The sequence below is a fragment of the Nelumbo nucifera genome, chromosome 1 (assembly GCF_055504915.1).
Source record: "Nelumbo nucifera cultivar China Antique chromosome 1, China Antique-T2T, whole genome shotgun sequence".
NCBI classification, from domain to species: Eukaryota; Viridiplantae; Streptophyta; class Magnoliopsida; order Proteales; family Nelumbonaceae; genus Nelumbo; species Nelumbo nucifera.
This window is the reverse complement of record NC_142649.1, coordinates 156,492,860-156,514,927: the sequence shown is the minus strand read 5'-3', so window position 1 is coordinate 156,514,927 and position 22,068 is coordinate 156,492,860. Positions and strand designations below refer to the sequence as shown.

Here is a 22,068-nt window from a genome sequence, read left to right as displayed (position 1 = left end):
TTACGAACTTGTAACACTATCTTTATCAAGTCAGTGAGAGATTAACATATAACTAGGGTTCGCATGCTTCAGAAGCCACTAATTTGTGATAATAAATGAAATAAAATAAATTTTATTGATTTTATTACCAGCATGTAATTCAAACAAAGTTCATATGTTTATGGAACATACAATCTATCAAATTTATATAATATCAAAATTTGATTTGTGTTCTCATTAAATTTATCAATTAAAATATTAATAATTAACTTATAAATGTGCAAATAATATTTATCTAAAAAATTTGCATACTTTTTCTTATAATTTATTAATTAATATTTTAATTTATACTAAATAATAACATACTTATTATTTACAAAAATAAAAAAAATTGTTACAAAATATTCAAGTCAAGACTATAATATTAAATTGAATCTATCAAATCTACTAATATAAATTTATAATTTTTTCTTTTTTCAGAAAAGTTTTCGAAATAAAGTTGTTAATAATGAAAAATTATTTTAGTAATTAAAAATTATGAAGTCTCATATTATACATACTTAGAAGTTTGAATAGATTTGATATATTTTAAGTTAAGATTATATATTTTTGTAAAAACTATGAATTGATATTTTTGTTTACATTTTATAATAATACATTCAATAAAATTGTATGATATTTATACATTATGTTATTTTAACATTAATTTTATTGTTATTGATGTATTTATAAAATATATATATATATATATTTCTTAACATATTCAGTTTTTTTATATATTTTTGATTGGTATTTATTCATGCATTTTTAAAATATATTGGTATGTGTATCCATGTCATGATATCGATAATATTTTAATATTGTTGCATTTAAAGCGGATGGACAGTGTATTTATGCGCTAAGGAGGCATCAGTAGCCTAGTTGGGCAATCAAAATATAGGTATTGTTAGGGTTTTTAGCAGATTAGGGCAACTTTTTGCCCTGAATATCAATACAAATTAATATTTTTATAAAATAATTAATATAAGATAACTTTTTTGAAAAAATATCAAAAAAGGGCATTCATCGTCTTCCTCTGCCTTCCTTTATATTCATGCCAGCCATTTCAACGGGTCCCCACAGTCTATACCGCGTGCTGGAGGCTCCAGAAGTTATCTCTCTGGATTTGCACACCATTCCCTGCAACCCTCCAGAAGTTCTCTCTCTGGGTTGGCAATGTCGCTTAAAATAAAAGGTTTTTGAACTTTGAAGTTTGAAGAAGAAAACGGCCATTGACTAACGTAACGATTCTATGTACGGGACTGTATTCATCATTTTTCAGCTATCCATCGGGAATATCTTCACATGTATTTGATGATGCATTAGGTATATGTTTGGCATTGATGTTCCAGATGAGAAAACAGTGTTATTGTTGCTGGGTAATAATAACAATATTTTCTGTTTGGTACCAATGTTTGAGAAAACGTTTTCAATATTAGTACTCATTGTTCAGTCAAATTTGACATTGCTCCAAACCATGATTTCCCAATTTTTAAGACATGACTTAGAACACGGTTGAGAATATTTTTCCGATGCACCGGGAGAGGAATATTTCGGCAGGCTTGAGTCGCGGAGCGACTACGACCGTACTCCACATGCGATCAGATGAGATTCATGATAAATGACAATCCCTATGCTAAGGACCTAAGGTGCCACTTCTACCCATTCGATGTTGTCTGGGGGTTCATGATTCCAATCCTATGACAGATAGATAGATGGGATATATGTGTGTACCGCACAATGGGTTTACCTAGATCAGATGAAGACCCAATGGGCCCTTTGGTAGATAAAAAGTGAGCCACAAACGGAGCCCACAGCCCAACACCACATATATTGATATTTGAGAGAAGTAATTCCTACGTGGAAAATAAACCTTATCCCTCAAATCACTCCCCTTCTCATTGGACACGGAGGACCCCACATCATCTTAGATAACGCACGCACCGATCTCTCGTCTCTCTTTCTTCACTAAAGCGACCACCTTCACTTAACAGAAAAAACCACCACTACTGCACTTTCCGGCGACATGGCTGCCGCGGCCGCAGCAACCGTTGGTTCATGCTTCTCTACTGCCACGGCTGCTACCTCATGCATCCGTTCGAAGTACGCGTCTTCCGATTTTGCACTTAAAATTTCCCTTACGCGTACATTGCAAGTAGCCCCTATATCTCACTCTCTCACGACCGACTCGCTCTCTATCGGCGCGATCTCTCAGTCTCAGAAATGGAGGATATCGAGGATCTCTGCTTCCGTCGCACAAGAAGAGGCAGCAGCGGCAATCCAAACGGCACCGGAGACTGTAGAGGAGGAAGGGGATGAGAAGGGAGAGGAACAGGTAGAACAGGTTTCTACTGAAGGAGAGGCTACGGATCCCGTGAATACTAAGCTTTACTTTGGTAATTTGCCTTATAGCTGTGACAGTGCTCAACTTGCTGGAATCATTCAACAATATGGAAGTCCAGAGATGGTTGAGGTATGTGCTATTCCCAATCCTAGACGTTCCCTAATTGTGCTGTCCCCATCAATAAATAATCCTTTGCAGATTCATCAATAAATAATCCTATTGATGACATTCTTTTAGCTTATTGTGCTCGTTTATTTAGACACCATGGGAAAGGCAAATAATGATACTGTCATGTACAATCCCTTCAACCCTTTTTTTTTTTTATTCTACTAAATGTGATTTCTCATTTCTTTATATTTGTCAAAGTGTAGTTTCGTATTGTAACCGAAGATTGTATAAGGCATTTTCTCAAGGCTCAAGCAGATGCTTTTGTGCAATCTGTGCTATAGGACATGCCCATGTGATACCTGAGGTAACTTATTAAAAGGGTAGATGGAAGAGCCTCACTGGATTGTGAGAAAGAAAGAGGGGATACATTTCCATGTCCAGGCACAGACACTGTGCATAACTCTTCTTCCAAGGTTTCCCTCAGCCTCCTATGTTTTGTCCAATAGAAAGGGACGAGGAGATGCAATCAAACAGAGTCTGGTGATGGCATTGTGAACCCTATTGAGTGGAGTCGTCTCAAACCCTAGTTGTTGGACAGTTTATGCATGGATGGGGACTGATGGTCGATCTGTTCAAGAAATGGTTGGTGCTAGTGCACAGTTAGCAATGGTGTTAAACAAAGGAATGTCATTCCAATCAAATTGCCAGACCCTCTCTGCATGTGGGCCGCAACCCCAACAGTTCATGATGTGTTTGAGGTGTTCCCACATAAGGCAAGGGAATGGATTAAACTGCCAACAGAGCTTTCCATTTTCCAGTCAAATTGTTTACATGGGGAAGGGGAAGTAAGATTCCCACCATGCTATGGGGGAATTTTTTCCAATACAAGGAAAAATATGGTTTTGGTGGGGAATCCTTTACAGACTGTTACTTGTCAACTCTTTATTTGTGAGTTGCATATTAGGTGGAGATGGGTTGAGGGAACCCCCTGCTATCGCATTATCCTCCTTATCTAGCTTTATATCTGTCTCTACCATGTAAGTGGGTACAACTTACTAAAAAGTACATTGACATTAAATCTCAAGATCGTGTCTATATACATGTGGTGGTATGCCATACGTATCTTAACTGGCTAACATAGATGGTTTTGGTTTTAGGTGCTTTACAACAGGGATACTGGAAAAAGTAGAGGATTTGGGTTTGTCACAATGAGCAACATTGAGGATGCTAACAGAGTCATTGAAAATCTTGATGGAAGTGTAAGAAATCTCTCTCTCTCTCTCTCTCTATTATAATTCTTATCCTCCATTCAGTAAGGTTATATCATCTGTTAAAAACTAAACAGATGTTTTCAGATAAATTTCCATATCAACTTTTATTTGAGAAGCTTTCAGATAAACACTTTTATGTGATACCTCTAGTAACTTCTATATGTATATGAAATACTTATTTATCAAGTTTATAGATTTCACTTGTTTCTAGGATGTTGTTTATTTGTTTAGTGCTCCTTTCTTTCCAAATTCCAAGTTCTTAGACTGAAAATGCAACCAGAATGAAATATTTGATTTCAGGAATACTGTGGGAGGACACTGCGGGTGAACTTCTCGGACAAACCAAGGCCTAGAGAATCTTTGTATCCTGAAAGTGAATACAAGCTTTTTGTTGGGAACTTATCATGGTCAGTCACATCTGAAAGTTTGACAAAAGTGTTCCAAGAATATGGAAATGTGGTTGGAGCAAGGGTTCTATATGATGGAGAGACAGGTAGATCTCGTGGTTATGGTTTTGTATGCTACTCATCAGAGCCAGAGATGGAAGCTGCGCTTGAACATCTTAATGGAGTGGTACTCTCTCTCTCTCTTTCTCTCTCTCACACACACACACACACACATATCTGGACAGATTTTTTAAGATTGCTTGAATTACAGGTATCTTTTTCCCCGCTAAAATGAGAAAATTATTTTAAAATTGCAAATAATCTTTGCTTTGGTTCTCTTACTATTTCTTTGTAGTATTTACTTTTATCATGGGCTTGTAGGAGCTGGAAGGGCGAACAATGCGTATTAGCCTAGCACAGGGCAAGCGATCTTGAATGGAAAAGCATGCTATAGATTTGGGAGCTCACAACCAATAAATTTAATACTAACATTGATGAAATGGAATGTTACATTGTTTAGCTTCTACAAATTCAATCATTTTGGAAATGATCAATCCCTTTTCATTTCTTGCTTTCTATAATGCATTTCCACAATTACCTTCTAGCTTGTAAGTTAGAAGCTTTCCTTGTAGAAAATTTATTAGTAATTTTCAGTAATGATCAAAGTGGTTTTACATAGCCAAGTCATGGATTTTCTGATAAAAATCACTAAGCTTCCTAGACGAATAATATTAGTTTCTTTCTTTTAATTATGATTTTTTTTTGGGCCTGAATCATTTAATGATTTCAAATTTTCAATTTTATTCCCTTTTTCTGCATCTAATACATTGCAAGTGAGTAATCCATTTTCTCCAAATGCAGAAATTCGTTTTGGAAGATGATATTTCCAGCTTACTTTGAAGGAACTAGAGATTTTAGACCTGAGTTTTATTATTAAGCAAATCCCAAGGATGTTAACCAATAAAAATATGATTAAAGTCTTAGCCAACTTATGAAATTATGCTCACTTATTTTATAAGTAGGTCATGGACATAAAATTAGAAGGCCAATGTGTTTGAAACCAGATCTGGGCAAAACACACAGAAACATATATAATAATTAGAAGGCCAATGTGTTTGAGACAGGATATGCTCCTCACACATGGCGCCTCACACTGACCGCACAGGCACATCCCACCATACATTTAAGAACATTTCCCGTACTTATGTGTTATTATTTATGACAAATGTTCCCAATGCACGGTGGGATGTGCCTGTGAGGAGTAGATCCCAATTCAATGTGTTTTACCCTTTTGTCAGTTTCCGTATTAATTTTATGTCAAATTAGAAATTGTTTATTTCTCACTTGTTATTTCTTGAGTTCAGATTAGCTGAACGCCTCACAGCGTTGAGCGGGCTGTGGGACCAATTACACATCTCCACCTCAGCGTTGCACGCTAACAGATTTCTCATGTGCGGACACTCTAACCGTGAGACTGAGACTAATTACAAATTTTACTTTTGAAAATTTATTTGTTTTGAAAATTAATTTTCATGTCTTCGTAAATTGTAACCCTAAACCCTCTTTTGCCCCTTTTCTCTTCTCCCTCTCCACGTCTCTGCTTACCATCCCCTCCCGCCAATCACTATTAATGGTTCCACAACCTCCACTGCCCTCTTTCTTTCTTGTCTATTCTGTTATGGTCCATTTGTCCCATGTTGGTAGTATGGGATGCTAATGTGAAGTAGGGGTGGAGCTAGGGGGGACCCAGGGGAGCCATGGCCCCCCTATGGTCCAGAAATTTGCACACTCAATACATTTTTATATGTAAGATTGTTCCCTCCCCTCACTTTTCACCTAATGGTTGGCCCATCCATAAGTTTTGGCCCCCCTCATAAAAAAATTCCTGGCTCTGCTCTGATGTAAAGTATCTCATATTGGTAGTATGAGATGCTGTTGTGGGGTATATATGTGCTTGGGTTCCTTCTCTCTAACAACTACCTTTTAGGAATGAATTCTCCCAAGGCACATAACATATTCTTACAAAATTCATTAACTTTGAGCCTTGTATGGCATGTTGACAAATGATAACTTTGGCCGTTGAATGGCTTCTTGTAAAATTTGCGGAGCTGTGAAAACATTGATAGCCATGAAGAGCTTGAGTAGAAGCTTTAAAATATCATTCGATTAAAAAGTTCATCTCCATGGATTTATTCACCCTCATCGCACATCCCCATTTTGTTCATAAACATCACTACTGAAACCTCATTTCTGTATCTCCATTGTTCTTTGGGAACACTTTTGAAATATCCAGATATTAACTTCGTTGCCCATCATGGAAATGCAACTGATATCCCCTTAAGATCTCTTGGTAAATCTGGAGAACGTGTTGAATATGACAGAGAGCGATTGTGCTGGTTGGTTTTTACAAGTTGATCTTGATGATTGCATACCTGGAGATGGACCATGATCCAATTAATATACCAATATGCATGTCTGAGTCAGTTCGAAAGTTAGAGAAAGAGAGACAAACATAGAGAGAACAACTGAATGGTGGGTGTGACACGTTGTGTCAGTCGACACCCTAAAAGATATATTTATATTAAGTTGTAAAAGGATAGATCTACCCTTAATGTACAAGAGAGAGATAATATAAAGAATAGGTATACAACAAAGAAGTAAAAGTACAAAAATAGCCCTACGACTAGATTTCACTGTCTCTACATTCCCCCTCAAATTGATGCCTAGGAACAAGCATCAGTTTATCCATGAGAAACAGATGTCGAGCCTGTGTCATTGCTTTAGTCAACAAGTCTGCTAGTTGAAGCCCGGAAGAGACATGGGGAAGAGATATGGTACCCTCAAGATGGAGATCGCGAATGAAGTGGCAATCAAATTCTATGGTGTGCTCACGGAAGACGGGGTTGGATGCAATTTTTATTACATTGATATTGTCTGCATAAAGAGGAACAAACAATGATGATTCATTTAGTATTTCAAATAGAAGAGCCCGAAACCATATGATCTCACTACACACAGAAGAGACATAGCCCTGTATTCAGTTTCAGTGGAAGATTTGGACACAGAAGCTTGTTTCTTGCACTTCCAAGAGATAAGGGTGCCTAGGAAGACACACCAGCTAGTAGTGGATCGTCGGGTGTTAGGGCATCCAACCCAATTAGCATCCGCATAGTCCATAAGATGAATGGGAGATGATGAGGAGAAGAATATCCCATGTGACAGTGTGCCTCACACATATCTTATAATCCGGTGACTTACTATATGAATTGCATAAGATATGTTTGGCCGAGCCATGGTGAGATAGATTAGACTTCCCACAAGTTGATGATAAAGGGTAGGATCTTCAAGGGGCGATCCATCATCTTTGATGAGTTTCGGGTTCAGTTCTAGTGGAGTGTCCACAATCTTAGAGTCACTAAGATTTTCCACTTTAACCAGGCCAGCCGCATACTTCTGTTGATTAACAAAGTATCATCGAGAATTTATGCTCAATTCAAGGCCGAAGAAATATGTCAAAGGCCCCAAGTCCTTCATCTTAAAGGATTCGTTGAGTAATTGTTGTAGCCAAGAAATTCCTTCAGTATCATCCCTTGTAATGAGTATATCATCAACATAGTTGAGTAATATTGTTACTCCCTTCTTTCTCCTTAAGATGAAGAAGGAATAATCGGAAGGATTCTAGGTAAAGCCAGCATTGGCGATGACGGATCTGAACTTTTCAAACCATGCCCTAGGGGCTTTCTTTAGGCCATAGAGTGATTTCTTCAGACGACAAACAAGTTTCGGATCTGTACAGTATCCTGGAGGGGGCTTCATATAGACCGTCTCTTTTAACTCCCCATGAAGAAAAGCATTCTTGACATCCATATGATGGATTGTCCATTGTTTGGCTGCAGATATGGCCATTAGAAGACATATAGTAGTCATTTTAGCTACAGGAGAAAAGGTCTCCTCAAAGTCTATTCCGTATTCCTACTTGTATCCCTGTGCAACAAGTCTGGCTTTATATTTGTCTAGGCTTCCATCAGATTTCAGTTTCACAGAATAGATTCATTGACTTCCCATGAGACAGGCTTCTGGTGGAGCTTGAACTAGGTCTTAGGTGTCATTCTCAAGAAGGGCTTGAATCTCAGAATCCATGGCATCTTTCCAGTGTGGTTCTGCTATGGCCTACTGGTAAGATTTAGAAATGTCTATGGTAGATAAAATAGCAGAAAATGAGCTATGGTCTGGTGAATAACCATAACGGCTAGGTGGTCGAGAGATTCTAGTGGAACAATGTAAAGTGGGTTTAGGAGGAAGGTTAGGTACACTTACTGAGGGAGCTGGAGTGACTGGATCAGGAGGCGGAGCAGAGGTGGGGATGGAGACTAAAGAAGGCTATTGCTTCCTGAAGTATGTCTGAAGCTGCTGCGGGGGTGACAATGGAATATCTGAGGTTCTTGTAGAATCAAAACTGTGCAACAAGAAAATAGAAGGAGATGGGAATTTCACAAAATGTTCAAAAAAGGACATACTTTCAAGAAAAACTACATTACGAGAGATTCGAAGGCGACGAACCAAGGGGTCATAGCAAATGAACCCCTTATGTTCAAAATTGTATCCCATGAAGGCACACAATGCTGCTTGTGTAGTTAACTTTGTGTGTTCATGGGGTGGAAGGTGGACAAAACAAGCACAACCAAGATCCTTGAGCATGGATAGGTCTTGAGGTTTTTGAAAAAGAGATTGAAAAGGAGAGGAGTTATTCAAAACAAATGATAGAAGATGATTTATGAGATACACAGCAGTGCTGGCTACCTCCACTCCAAACCAAGATGGTACATGGGATTCCTGTAAAAGGGTTCTGACTACACTCAAGATGTGCCCATTCTTCCTTTCTGCTACCTCGTTTTATTGTGGGGTACCCAGACAAGATTTTTGGGGTTGAATTCCATGTTGTTTCTGGTAGTTCTAAAAATCCCCATCTATATACTCTCCCCCTGAATCCGATCTTAGCATACAAATTCGAGCATCAAATTGGGTAATTACATAAGTGTGAAAGTGTTTAAAAACATTGTACACTTCAGATTTCTTTCGAAGAAAATAAGCCCAAGTAAAACGAGTGCAGTCATCAATGGTGGTTACAAAATACTTATACCCCAGCCATGAAACAACTGGAGACGACCAGATATCACTATGTATTAAATGAAAGGGAACGGTTGCATGCTAAGAATAAGAAGGAAAGGGTAAAATATGACCCTTACATAAACCACAAGTAATGCAATATTTATTCACATTCTTAAAAGAAATAGTAGAAATAGGTAAACAACAACAACAAATAATTGATCAAGTTTCTTAGAATAAGGATGGCCAAGGCGTCTATGCCACAAATGTCAATCATTATTACAATTAAAAGATCTAGAACTAGAAGTAGTAGAAAGAAAACAAGAAGTAGAAACAGAATCAGTCTTATTCTTCTCAAACTCCAAGGCAAAGACTCTTCCCAGTTTACGCCCCATCCCCTTCACCTCCCCAGTTTGTCGGTCCTGTATCAAGCAACCATTAGAAGTAAATAAGACATTGTTATCTTCCTCTACAAGTTGGCCAATAAAAATCAAATTGGTGGTGAGTTTATGTACAAACAAAGTTTTGGATAAATGAAATGGAAATGATTTAGAGGTAGATAAGTACAAATCATCTTAACCAAGTATGTCAACTTTCTCGCTGTTTGCAGTAATAATATGTCTATTGTGAAGATGGGGTTTTGGATACTGACCAAGAGTAGCCCCTGTCATGTGGCTAGAGGCTCCTGAGTCTATATACCAGAGGTGGTTCAGTGAAGGGCAATAGGTTAGTGATTTACTAGACAGATCGATAGCAGAGGACGTTGAGGAGATGACCGAGGACATGAACTGTCGAATCCTTTCTTCAGGCATACCGTTGGAAGTGTCACTTTGTCCAGCTACAGAAGTGATAGAGGAGGAGTCATCTGAACCATCTATAGTAGTCTGATAGGCCTTGTAGTTCCCTTTCTTCTGATTTGGACCACTACCTTTCTACGGCCGGGTAGGACATTCAGTGATGATGTGGCCGACCTGCTTGCATTAGGTGCATGTGTTTTTCTTCTTGCAATGGGAGACAACATGCCCATACTCCTTGCATTCATGACACTGTATCTTAGAGAAATCCATCTTCCCCTTTGGTTTAATTGCCAAGAAGACATCATCAATGTTGGAATCCTTCTTTCCATCCAGTGTAGTTTGAGTAGTCAATTTAGTTCCTACCCTCAAAATCTCCCCAAGGATAGTATCTAAGTCAAGAAGTGTTCATCGGCTTAGGATATTAGAACGAATGACTTCAAATTCTGGCCTTAGGTGCATTAGGAAATGCATAATTTTTCTCCTGTCGAGGTGTTCCTTCATGTATTTAACACAACAGCTTGAAGGACCATCTCCCATATGAACTAACACATATTTTGTTCAGAGGTTAATGAACCCGACATAGTACTCATGGACCTTTCTATCTCTCTGATAGTAAGAAGAAATGTCAACCTCTATCTGATATTGTCTAGAGGTATTCGACTACTGATAAACTTTCTCAAGGTATTGAAACATCTCATAGGCTATCCTATATCCTCTCATAGGGATAACAATATCAGTTTCGGCTGAGCCTAGAATCCATGATGCAATTTTTGCATTGTCGATCTTCCAATGATTAAGTCCCTTGATGTCAGAGTCATCGGGTTTAGACACAGATCCATCTAGGTACCCTCAAAGACCCTTAGCTTCGACATGGAACTGAAAATTGAACTTCCATAGTGCGTAGTTCATACCGTTGAACCTAATAGGAAGAACATCCATCCTTTCTAATGCCATCGAATGACAAAGGGCAACAACACACACTTCCAGAAACCAAAAGAAGTTCGAACTAGAGAAGAATACCTTTCTTCTGATATCCAAAAAAGGCAACTATAGATTTCTACTAAACTGAAAAGTGGATCAAAACCCCTCAAAGACAAAACCGATCCAAACCAAACCAAAGAGGTTCAATAGATCTGTTAAGGGCGACACTAGATCTAAAATTTCAGGCTGATTCGATGCCTCTATAGGGAGATAAAAAAAAGATTGAACCTAGTGGCGCAACAGTCTAGGAAACTGATTTGTAGAGTTCAGATCTGTAGGCGATCCAAGATGAGAGGAAATGAGGATAATCAAGAACTTCTAAATACTATTATGGAGTTCTTGAATCAGTGGCAATCGATGTGTTGAGAGAAGTTCAAGTCGTAACTTGGATCTAATACCATGTCAGAGTCAGTTCGAAAGTCAAAGAAAGAGAGAGACTGACATAGAGAGAACAACCGAATGGTGGGTGTGACATGTTGTGTCAGTCGACACCCTAAAAGATATATTTATATTAAGTTGTAAAAGGACAAATCTGCCCTTAATATACAAGAGAGAGAGAATACCAAGAACAGGCATACAACAAAGAAAAGTAAAAGTACAAAAATATCCCTACGACTAGATTTCATTGTCTCTACAACGCACTCTCTATAGTTCATTTTGTTCAAGGAGAAGAAGAATGCCCCTCTTCTGTTACTTATACACAGAAAGTTCATTGAAGAAGAAGATGAAGAATTCCCCTCTCTTTTGTTGAGCATGCCCAAAAGTTCATCTCTTATAATGTAAATATGCAATTTACATGTCTTAGGTGGCGTTTGATAAATCTGAAATCTGAAATCTGAAATTTGAAATAAAGATATTATTTGTCTGAAATTTGAAAAGAAGCATAGGTGCTTTTCTACTTTTTAGAGGCTTTGAATCCATAAGTTTGTTTGTGTTGGACCAACCCTTTACCATCTGAAATTAATTGATTTTACTATTTTACCCCTAAAACATACTATTTGGAAATGTTGAGTTCAATTTGCATTATCTCATAAAAAATAATTATCAACTTCAAAATAATATTGAAACAATGCAAATAATAAATAATAAATTAATAATTAAAAATTACTAATTAATAAATGAAATGATTAAAATTTAAAAAATAATTAATGACTATAAAAATATTAAAATAATTAATAATTTACACAAATAAAAATTAAAATATTTTTTTGAAAATAATAAAATAATTAAAAATTACTAGTTAATAAAAATAATTAATAATTAATAAATAACACAAGCAAAAGTAATAGAAAATAATTAATAATTAGTAAAAATAATTTATAATAATAATAATAATAATAATATTATTATTATTATTATTATTATTACTACTACTACTACTACTACTACTACTACTACTACTACTCACCCTCTTAAGAGAGAGAACCGCCGTCGTTGCAAGTTGGTGGCGGGAAGACAAGGGGGGGGGGGAGAGAGAGAGAGAATGGGTTTGGGGTGTTTTTGACTTTAGGCCACGTCTGAGCGCGTTAAGTGACGGGCCCGAGTCTTAAAATTTCAGGTATTAAAAAAACTTTTCAGATCATATTTCAAATGCAACACCAAATAACCATTGCATATGAAAATCAAATATTTCAGACTTCAGACGCCTGAAAAGTGTTATCAAATGCCACCTTAGTTTTTGTTTCCTTTCCTATACTTGAACTATATGAAATTGTAAATGGAAATTTCCAATTTATCACGACCGCAAAAAAAATAATTTCATCCCCTATTGTGATTTGGTAGCTTTAGTTTCTAAAATTTCAAGGAGTCACTCTTTTTTCTTGTTTGGCTTGCATATTTGCAACAATTGATTAAAATGAAGAGGCAATGTCTTTCGCATTTTTAATTAGATTGCAAAATAATTGTACAAGTTCTTCATGGCTACCGGAGTTTCTGTAAATTTGGTGGATCAAGGTTTAGGTTTGGCGAATTTTATAAGAAAGATGAGAGAATGGTGGACATTGTTGGTTGACGGAGGGGAAATTGTTAACTGTGACCTGTAGAAGGGGGTAGGTGCATAATTGGAAACATAGTGTGCTCAACAGCCTTTGGTGTTCAACTACCATTAATAGTGATTAGTGGGAGGGGATGGACCTGTTAAGCAGAGACGTCGGAGAGGGAGAAGAGAAAGGGGGCAAAAAGGGTTTAAGGTTACAATTTACGAAGACATGAAAATTAATTTTCAAAACAAATAAAATTTTAAAAGCAAAATTTGTAATTAGTCTCAGGTGGCGTTTGATAAATCTGGAAATTAAGATCTGAAAAGTGTCTGAAATCTGAAAAGAGGCATTGATGCTTTTCTACTTTTTAAAGGCACTGAATTCATAGGTTTGTTTATGTTAGATCAACCCTTTACCATTTGAAATTACTGATTTTACTATTTGACCCCTATAATATATTATTTGTAAATGTTGAGTTCAATTTGCATTATCTCATAAAAATAATTTTCAACCTCAAAATAACATTGAAATAATACAAATAAAAATAAAAAATTAATATTTACTAATTAATAAATGAAATGATTAAAATTAAAAAAATAATTAATAACTATAAAAATATTTAAATAATTAATAATTAATAATTTACACAAATGAAAATAAAATAATTTTTAAAAATTAATGAAATAACTAAAAATTATTATTTGATAAAAATAATTAATATTAGTAATGTTTAATAACAAATAAATATTAAATATTAATAATTAATAAAAAATAAAAAATAAAAAATAATTAATAATAATATTATTATTTCTACTCACCGAACCACCACTCCAACTTGCAGGGGCGGTGGCGGTGGTGAGGAGGGAGAGAGAGAGCGAGCGAGAGAGAGAGAGTGAGAGAGAGCGATGGAACCGCCATCGCTGCAACTTGTAGCGGTGGTGGCGATGGCGAGAAGATAGGTGGGAGAGAGAGACAGAGAGCGATGGAACCAACATCGCTGCATCTTGCAGCGATGGTGGTGGTGGCGAGAAGATAGGAGGGAGAGAGAGAGAGAGAGAGAGAGAGAGGAGAGAGAGCGGCGGAACTGCCACCACTGCAACTACAGCGGTGGCGACGGGAAGGTGGCGGAAATACAAGAGAGAGAGAGAGTGCAGCGGCGGTGGTGGCGAACCTGCGGTGGAGTTTCGTAAGTCACAGTGAAGGTTCGATTCAAGTTAAATGAAGAACAAAAACATGTAATATTAAAATTTTTTGAGGGCATTTGTGTCTTTTACGCACATCTCAATTACGTCTGAACGCATAAGTGTTAGGCTATTAACTTAAAATTTCAGATCTAAAAAAAAATTCAGATCAATTTTCAGATACAATACCAAACGAGTCTGGTGTGTGAAAATCAAATTTTTCAGACAACAGACCTCTGAAAAGTATTATCAAACGAGGCGTTTATCTCATGCGAACTCCTATTTCCTATGGGTCTTCTTTACATTGCCATAAAAAATGAGGCTTTTGGTACAGAAAAAATGAAAGTTTGGATTGGATGGTTCTCTCTCTCTCCACCCCCAAATTGGTATTAATGTACTTTATTGCCATTGTAGTTGGGCTGGTTATGACAAGTCTCGTTGCATCAAATTATTGGCGTTTTATATGGTAAGATGAATGCTTTGTATGCTGTCCTCTCTCCATCAAAAACACCTTGCTGTTTTTCTTTCTTCTTTCTCCTTCTAATGAGTTTATCTTCACTCTTTAAATTTAGATTCAACTGAAAAAAATTCAAGCATTTAATAGCACTGTTTTTTCACAACTTAATTATAATTGATTCGTTGTAAAGATTTTCTTATTAACCAGTTAAAATCCCTTCATTTTTTATCGGTAATGGACTTGTGGATCTGTTAATAGGATTTTCTCAAATTCAGTGGTTAATTGGGCTTTTCTTGCATTAGGTAGTGACTAGTGGCACCCAATTTGCTTGTATTGATAGAAGCATTTAAACTTTAGCTTCTTCAACCTTGGAAATTGTTACTACCTATTTTTTGTTTATTTATTTATTTGATTCATGGAGCCACAACCGGGTTGGTGACCCGTGTTAGACCACTCTATCGTAGTTAGGATCTATTTGCTAAAGCCTAGTAGTTACATATAGAGATCAATCCAAGAGCAGACACGTCAGTTGATGTACATCTGGCATCGTTATGGCTTGCCAACGTGTTCACTCTTGATTGAATTGGTGATAATGATCAAAGTGAATTAACATCCCATCCAAATCTACCACCACCATTGGTCCAAAGATAACTTTGTAATGGTACAATGTCCATTGGGTGTTTCCTCCGGTGTTGTTAGATTTGAACAAGACATAAAACCATTAAGTCAATAGTCACAACTAATAACTAACTCTATCCTTACTGTTTCTAAAATAACTTTCTGACAATATTACTTCTCACTTTCTGACTGATATTAATATTTTGAAAATCCAATTTTGCCTCATTCGCCATATCATATCAACCACTGAAACTTGTCTCTGCTATCACCCGTATTCCCTATTCTTCACCAATTAATAATAAAACATAAAGTCACAGGCCAGCCTTTTCAAGAGATGGCATGGGAGTGGATATCCAGAGATGGGCTGTGGAGAATGAGGGCCAACCCAAACGATTAAGGGTGTTCATGGTCTGGTTCAGTGCAGTTTAGATAACATATCGGATCAAGCCAGTAAATTATGGTTTGAGAACTTCCTAAATCAAACAATTCAATTGAGGGTTGGCTCGTTGGTGTGTTAATTGGTTTGTTCCAGCGTTGATGCGGAATCGAATCCCACAACCAGCATTTTGGGAAAGAAAGGGGTCAAGGGGAAGTTATTAATGGTGCATGGCACCAAATACCAAAAAAAAAAAAATCAAACCATTGTATTACGATTTGGGGCAATTTCTAATACGGTTTGGGGAACTTTGGACCATTTTTTGATTCTATTGGGTTTAAACCAATTAGAAAACCCAAATAGCACCCCTAAAAATTAAAACTTAAAACTTCTATTTTATTATTTTGTTATAAAATAAAAGAGTTTATTATATATTTATAATTTTATACATTCATTTTAGATATATTGTATAATATTATATATAATATTTATACATCCTTTTTTATATAATTATATTGTATATTTATAGATTTATATTATATATAGATTATGGTTTGGTTTGGTTTATAAAACCAAACCGAAACCACAAAGCCCAACTTAGCAAAATATAAAACCAAACCAAACTGTTTTCAGATGCAGACCGATTGGTTTGGTTCAGTTTTGTGGTTTGAACCAAACAATAAACACCTATGCCTTTGCAATTATCATTTACTACAACCTATACCTGATCTTTGGTCAGAGTTCCATTTGCACTCTTACCATTTACTACAACCTATACCTGATCTTTGGTCAAAGAATGTTAATTTCCATGCAACCCATGTCACAAACTCTCAATTTTGGCTTTTGTTTAGTCTCGGTGATAGCAAAAGATTGGTTTTCTACAACTGAACCTTAGGCTGTGTTTGGTTGCAATACAAACAAATTTGTACTGATGTAAAACTATGGCAGTGCAAATGATTTGAGTGTAAATCCTGAAATATTTTTCTTTCAAATTTTAGTTTATTTTGTTTGTTTGCAATATAAATGAAGTAAATTAAGACATGAAGCAGACTAAAATAAAACCCAAAACAAAATTAAACCAGAATTTGCATTTTTTTTTTTCATTTGCACTCTCATGCATTTGTATTTGATGAGGGAAGATTTGGCCCTCCAATGATATTGTGACACATGGTACCTTAGAACAAATTGGTGACACCCGGAACCACTCAGGCAACAACTTGCCAAGTTGATGGTGTCCAACCTGGCAGCCTAGCCCAGGCGCCACCTGGCGACCTATGAGACGTGCTTGCTGACAAATTCGACATGCATACCCCACGATCCTTGGAGGTTGGCCCTCGTTCCGGAAGATGGTCAACGTGCATGGCAGTTACCTCTGAGGATTCTCAGACCAGTTAGACACGACCTCCCGAAGATCTCGGGGGCGGTACATGAGCAAGGCCTATATAAAGGCACCAACCCCAATGGCAAAGGGGGGGGGGGGCAAGCAAGTAAGCAAGTTCTAGCTCTCAGACTTTGTGAATTTTAGCTCGCAGTTTACTATGAGAGTATTGACTTAAGCATCGGAGCGACCTCGCCGGGTTAGCCACCCCGAGTCCTTTGACATTTGGTTCCTTGCAAGTCCCTAAAGAGCAACGAAGCTCATCAATCCAGCTCGGCATCTCACAGGCTGCCCTGCACCTGGTAAGCCCAGGCGCCGACCTGGCGACCTGCGAGACGTGCTTGCTGACAAATTCGACATGCATACCCCACGATCCTTGGAGGTTGGCCCTCGTTCCGGAAGATGGTCAACGTGCATGGCAGTTACCTCTGAGGATTCTCAGACCAGTTAGACACGACCTCCCAGAGATCTCAGGGGCGGTACATGAGCAAGGCCTATATAAAGGCACCAACCCCAATGGCAAGGGGGGGGGGGGGGGGGCAAGCAAGTAAGCAAGTTCTAGCTCTCAGACTTTGTGATTTTTAGCTTGCAGTTTACTATGAGAGTACTGACTTAAGCATTGGAGCGACCTCGCCGGGTTAGCCACCCTGAGTCCTTTGACATTTGGTTCCTTGTAGGTCCCTAAAGAGCAACGAAGCTCATCAATCCAGCTCGGCATTTCACAGGCTGCCCTGCACCTAGTAAGCCCGACGCCTCACAGGCAGCTTGCCACTTGGTTAGCTCGACATCTCACAGGCTGCCCTGCACCTGGTCAGCTCGACGCCTCACAGGCAGCTCGCCACCTGGTCATCCCGACACCTCACAGGCAGCTCGGCACTATAGTAAGCTCACCACCTAGCCTGCCCAGCTCATCCAGCCAAAGTTCTCCACTTCGGCCTGAGTCGTCAGCCACTTGGAAGTAGACCAAATGATGAGGTACTTAGCACAAAAAATCGATTCATCAATTGGCGCCGTCTGTGGGAAACGCTACAAAAAACTTTCTCATCCTCTAAAAGACTAAGTCCTCTTCTTCCAAAAAGCTAAGTCCTCACTTTTTAGAAACTAAAGCTCTCGCTTTATAGTTTCCATTTTTTATGAACTCAAAGACTATGTAGGAAGTTGATAGCTAACAGACTAAGCAGCTCTACCAACTTTATTTCAACTCGGATAAAGCCTCATCAGCCCTCTTCGCGAGGTTCCCTCTACAAAGATGAGCTCTTCATGGCTTCCGCGGGAGTTGGCGGCCAACAGACTACATGGATGCCCTTGCTGGTCAAGCCTTCCAAGGCTCCTGTGCGAGCTGGCGACCTAAAGTCAGTAGTGCTGCCCCCATAGGTCGAGCTCCTAATAGCTTCTTGTAGGAGTGGGTGACCGGCGTCACGAGGCTGATGTAGTGCAGCCATAGCACTAAAGTGCCGAATTGGAAAAGATGTCGGCACCACATAAAACCTAGTTGCCTCTTCGGCATGGGCAAGATCAAGGAGACAGGACTACGAGTCGCTCCCGCAGCCTAAGGGCCAAAATACCGAACTAGCGAAGACCTCCTTGCCATATAAGACCCAGTAGCCTCTTCAGAATGGGCAAGATTAAGGAGAGTGGACTATGAGTCGCTCCCAGAGCCTAAGGGCCAAAATACCGAACTAGCGAAGATCTCCTCGCCATATAAGACCCAGTTGCCTATTCGGCATGGGCAAAATCAAGGAGTGAACTGCGAGTCGCTCCTAGAGCCTAAGTAATTGAATCGACACTTACGAGCTCGTTGAATTATTCATTCCGGGCCAAAAGGAGAAATTTACTCCCTTCGCCGAGTTACTTTCAGCTCGGGAGTGGGGGCAAATGATGAGGGCGGATTTGGCCCTCCAATGATATTGTGATACATGGTACCTCAGAACAAATAGGTGACACCCGGAACCACTAAGGCAACAACTTGCCAAGTTGATGGTGTCCAACTTGGCGGCCTAGCCCCGGCACCGACCTGGCACATGCGCCGACCTGGCGACCTGTGATCCTTGGAGGTTGGCTCTCGTTCCGGAAGATGGTCAACGTGCATGGCAGTTACCTCTGAGGATTTCAGACCAGTTAGACACGACCTCTCGGAGATCTCGGGGGCAGTACATGAGCAAGGCCTATATAAAGGCACCAACCCCAATGGCAAAGGTGGGGCAAACAAGTAAGCAAGTTCTAGTTCTCAGACTTTGTGATTTTTAGCTCGCAGTCTACTATGAGAGTACTGACTTAAGCATCGGGGCGACCTCGTCGGGTTAGCCACCCCGGGTCTTCTGACATTTGGTTCCTTGCAGGTCCCTAAAGAGCAACGAAGCTCGTCAATCTAGCTCGACATCTCTAAGGCTGCCCTGCACCTGGTCAGCCCGGTGCCTCACAAGCAGCTCGCCACCTAGTAAGCCCGACATCTCATAGGCTTCCCTGCACCTGGTCAGCCCGACGCCTCACAGGCAGCTCGCCACCTGGTTAGCCCGGCACCTCACAGGCAGCTCGACACCTCATAGGCAACTCGGCACTATAGTCAGCTCGCCACCTAGCCTGCCCAGTTCATCCAGGCAAAGTTCTCCACTTCGGCCTGAGTCATTGGCCACCTTGGAAGCAGACCAAATGACGAGGTACTTAGCACAAAAAATCGATACATCAATAAAAATTGATTCATCAATTGGCACCGTCTATGGGAAACGCTACAAAAAGCTTTCTCATCCTCTAAAAGGCTAAGTCCTCTTCTTCCAAAAAGCTAAGTCCTCACTTTTTAGAAACTAAATCTCTCGCTTTATAGTTTGCATTTTTTATGAACTCAAAGACTATGTAGGAAATTGATAGCTAACAGACTAAGCAGCTCTACCAACTTTATTTCAACTTGGATAAAGCCTCATCAACCCTCTTCGCGAGGTCCCCTCTACAAAGATGAGCTCTTCGTGGCTTCCGCGGTAGTTGGCAGCCAACAGATTACATGGACGCCCTTGCTGGTCGAGCTTTCCAAGGCTCCCGTGCGAGTTGCCGACCTAAAGTCAGTAGTGCTGCCCCCGTAGGTCGAGCTCCTAGTAGCTTCTTGTAGGAGTGCGTGACCGACGTCACGAGGCTGATGCAGTGCAGCCATAGCACTAAAGTGCCGAACTGGCAAAGACGTCAGCACCACATAAGACCCAGTCGCCTCTTCGGCATGGGCAAGATCAAGGAGAGTGGACTACGAGTCGCTCCCGGTGCCTAAGGGCCAAAATACCGAACTAGCGAAGACCTCATTGCCATATAAGACCCAGTCACCTCTTCGGCATGGGCAAGATCAAGGAGAGTGGACTACGAGTCGCTCCCAGAGCCTAAGGGCCAAAATACTGAACTAGCGAAGACCTTCTCGCCATATAAGACCTAGTCGCCTCTTCGGCATGAGCAAAATCAAGGAGCGAACTGCGAGTCGCTCCTAGAGCCTAAGTACTTGAATCGACGCTTACGAGCTCATCGAATTTTTCATTCCGGGCCAAAAGGAGAAATTTACTCCCTTCGCCGAGTTACTTTTAGCTCGGGAGTGGGGGGCAAATGATGAGGGCGGATTTGGCCCTCCAATGATATTGTGACACATGATACCTCAGAACAACTAGGTGACACTCGGAACCACTTAGACAACAACTTGCCAAGTTGATGGTGTCCAGCCTGGCGGCCTAGCCCAAGCGCCGACCTGGCGACCTACGAGACGTGCTCACCGAAAAATTCGACATGCATATCCCACGATCCTTGGAGGTTGGCCCTCGTTTCGGAAGATGGTCAACGTGCATGGCAGTTACCTCCGAGGATCTCGAACCAATTAGACACGACCTCCCGGAGATCTCGGGGGCGGTACATGAGCAAGGCCTATATAAAGGCACCAACCCCAATGGCAAAGGGGGGGGGGCAAGCAAGTAAGCAAGTTCTAGCTCTCAGACTTTGTGATTTTTAGCTTGCAGTCTACTATGAGAGTACTGACTTAAGCATCGGAGCGACCTCGCCGGGTTAGCCACCCCGGGTCGTTTGACATTTGGTTCTTTGCAGGTCCCTAAAGAGCAACGAAGCTCATCAATCTAGCTCGGCATCTCACAGGCTGCTCTGCACCTGGTCAACCTGGCGCCTCACAGGCAGCTCGCCACCTGGTCAGCCCGGCATCTCACAGGCTGCCCTGCACCTGGTAAGCCCGGCGCCTCATAGGCAGCTCGCCACCTGGTCAGCCCGGCATCTCACAGGCTGCCCTGCACCTGGTAAGCCCGGCGCCTCATAGGCAGCTCGCCACCTGGTCAGCCCGGCACCTCACAGGCAGCTCGACACCTCATAGGCAGCTCGACACTATAGTCAGCTCGCCACCTAGCCTGCCCATCTCATCCAGCCAAAGTTCTCCACTTCGGCCTGAGTCATCGGCCACTTGGAAGCAGACCAAATGACGTGGTACTTAGCACAAAAAATTGATACATCAATAAAAATCGATTCATCAGTACTAATGCAAATAAAATTACACAACAACTAAACGCAACCTTAGTATCATTACTAACTCACAAGTCACAATTTGTTGAGCTAATTAGAAGACTTTCCATCAATGATCTTACAGTTAGAAGAGCGTGATAACTAGTATCTCTTTTAATGTTTTATGTTTTGCAATATCACCTTATATATTTAAGAGGCCTAGAATTTAGCATCTCAGCATTAATTTCTACATTTTACAGGCAAACCAATCATCCTGATCCCTCTAGTCTGTCATTTCAAAAGCAAAATTGGGCTTAACCTCAATGGTGAGTGTTGCTGCCAAAGATGGGGCTAAGGGCAATAAGGAAACTTTACTGGTGTATGAGGCCGAAGGGTTCGACTTGTAAATAGGAAAAGAGTGCACGTGAGAGGCCCCGGGTGTTATCCTAGGGGCGGAGACTCCAATAGTCAAATTAGCTAAGAACTTAGTCCTTAATAGCTAAGGATTATGATTCTGAATGCCAGAAAGTAAGTGCCTTTACCTTGAGATGATTACCCCCTTTTACATCTGACTTTGCCTTTGAGTGATTGGAGGCAATAG

The 22,068-nt window shown here is 39.9% G+C and overlaps 1 protein-coding gene across 1 annotated transcript; it reads left to right on the top strand.

Annotated features, from left to right (window-relative positions):
* The first annotated feature begins 1,971 nt into the window (after window positions 1-1,971).
* LOC104602767 (RNA-binding (RRM/RBD/RNP motifs) family protein) lies at window positions 1,972-4,810 on the top strand. The gene is made up of 4 exons (XM_010266567.2): window positions 1,972-2,491; window positions 3,628-3,729; window positions 4,042-4,314; window positions 4,509-4,810. Exons 1-4 carry the CDS (start codon window positions 2,045-2,047, stop codon window positions 4,560-4,562), a joined length of 876 nt encoding a protein of 291 aa, XP_010264869.1. The 5' UTR covers window positions 1,972-2,044; the 3' UTR covers window positions 4,563-4,810.
* The last annotated feature ends 17,258 nt before the right edge of the window (window positions 4,811-22,068 follow it).

Bases quoted from the DNA above. Each gene is read 5' to 3' on its own strand.
- LOC104602767 (XM_010266567.2), top strand. From the start codon at position 2,045: ATGGCTGCCGCGGCCGCAGCAACCGTTGGTTCATGCTTCTCTACTGCC. The intron at 2,492-3,627 runs GTATGTGCTATT...TTTTGGTTTTAG, and splicing joins GAAGTCCAGAGATGGTTGAG to GTGCTTTACAACAGGGATAC. The intron at 3,730-4,041 runs GTAAGAAATCTC...ATTTGATTTCAG, and splicing joins TTGAAAATCTTGATGGAAGT to GAATACTGTGGGAGGACACT.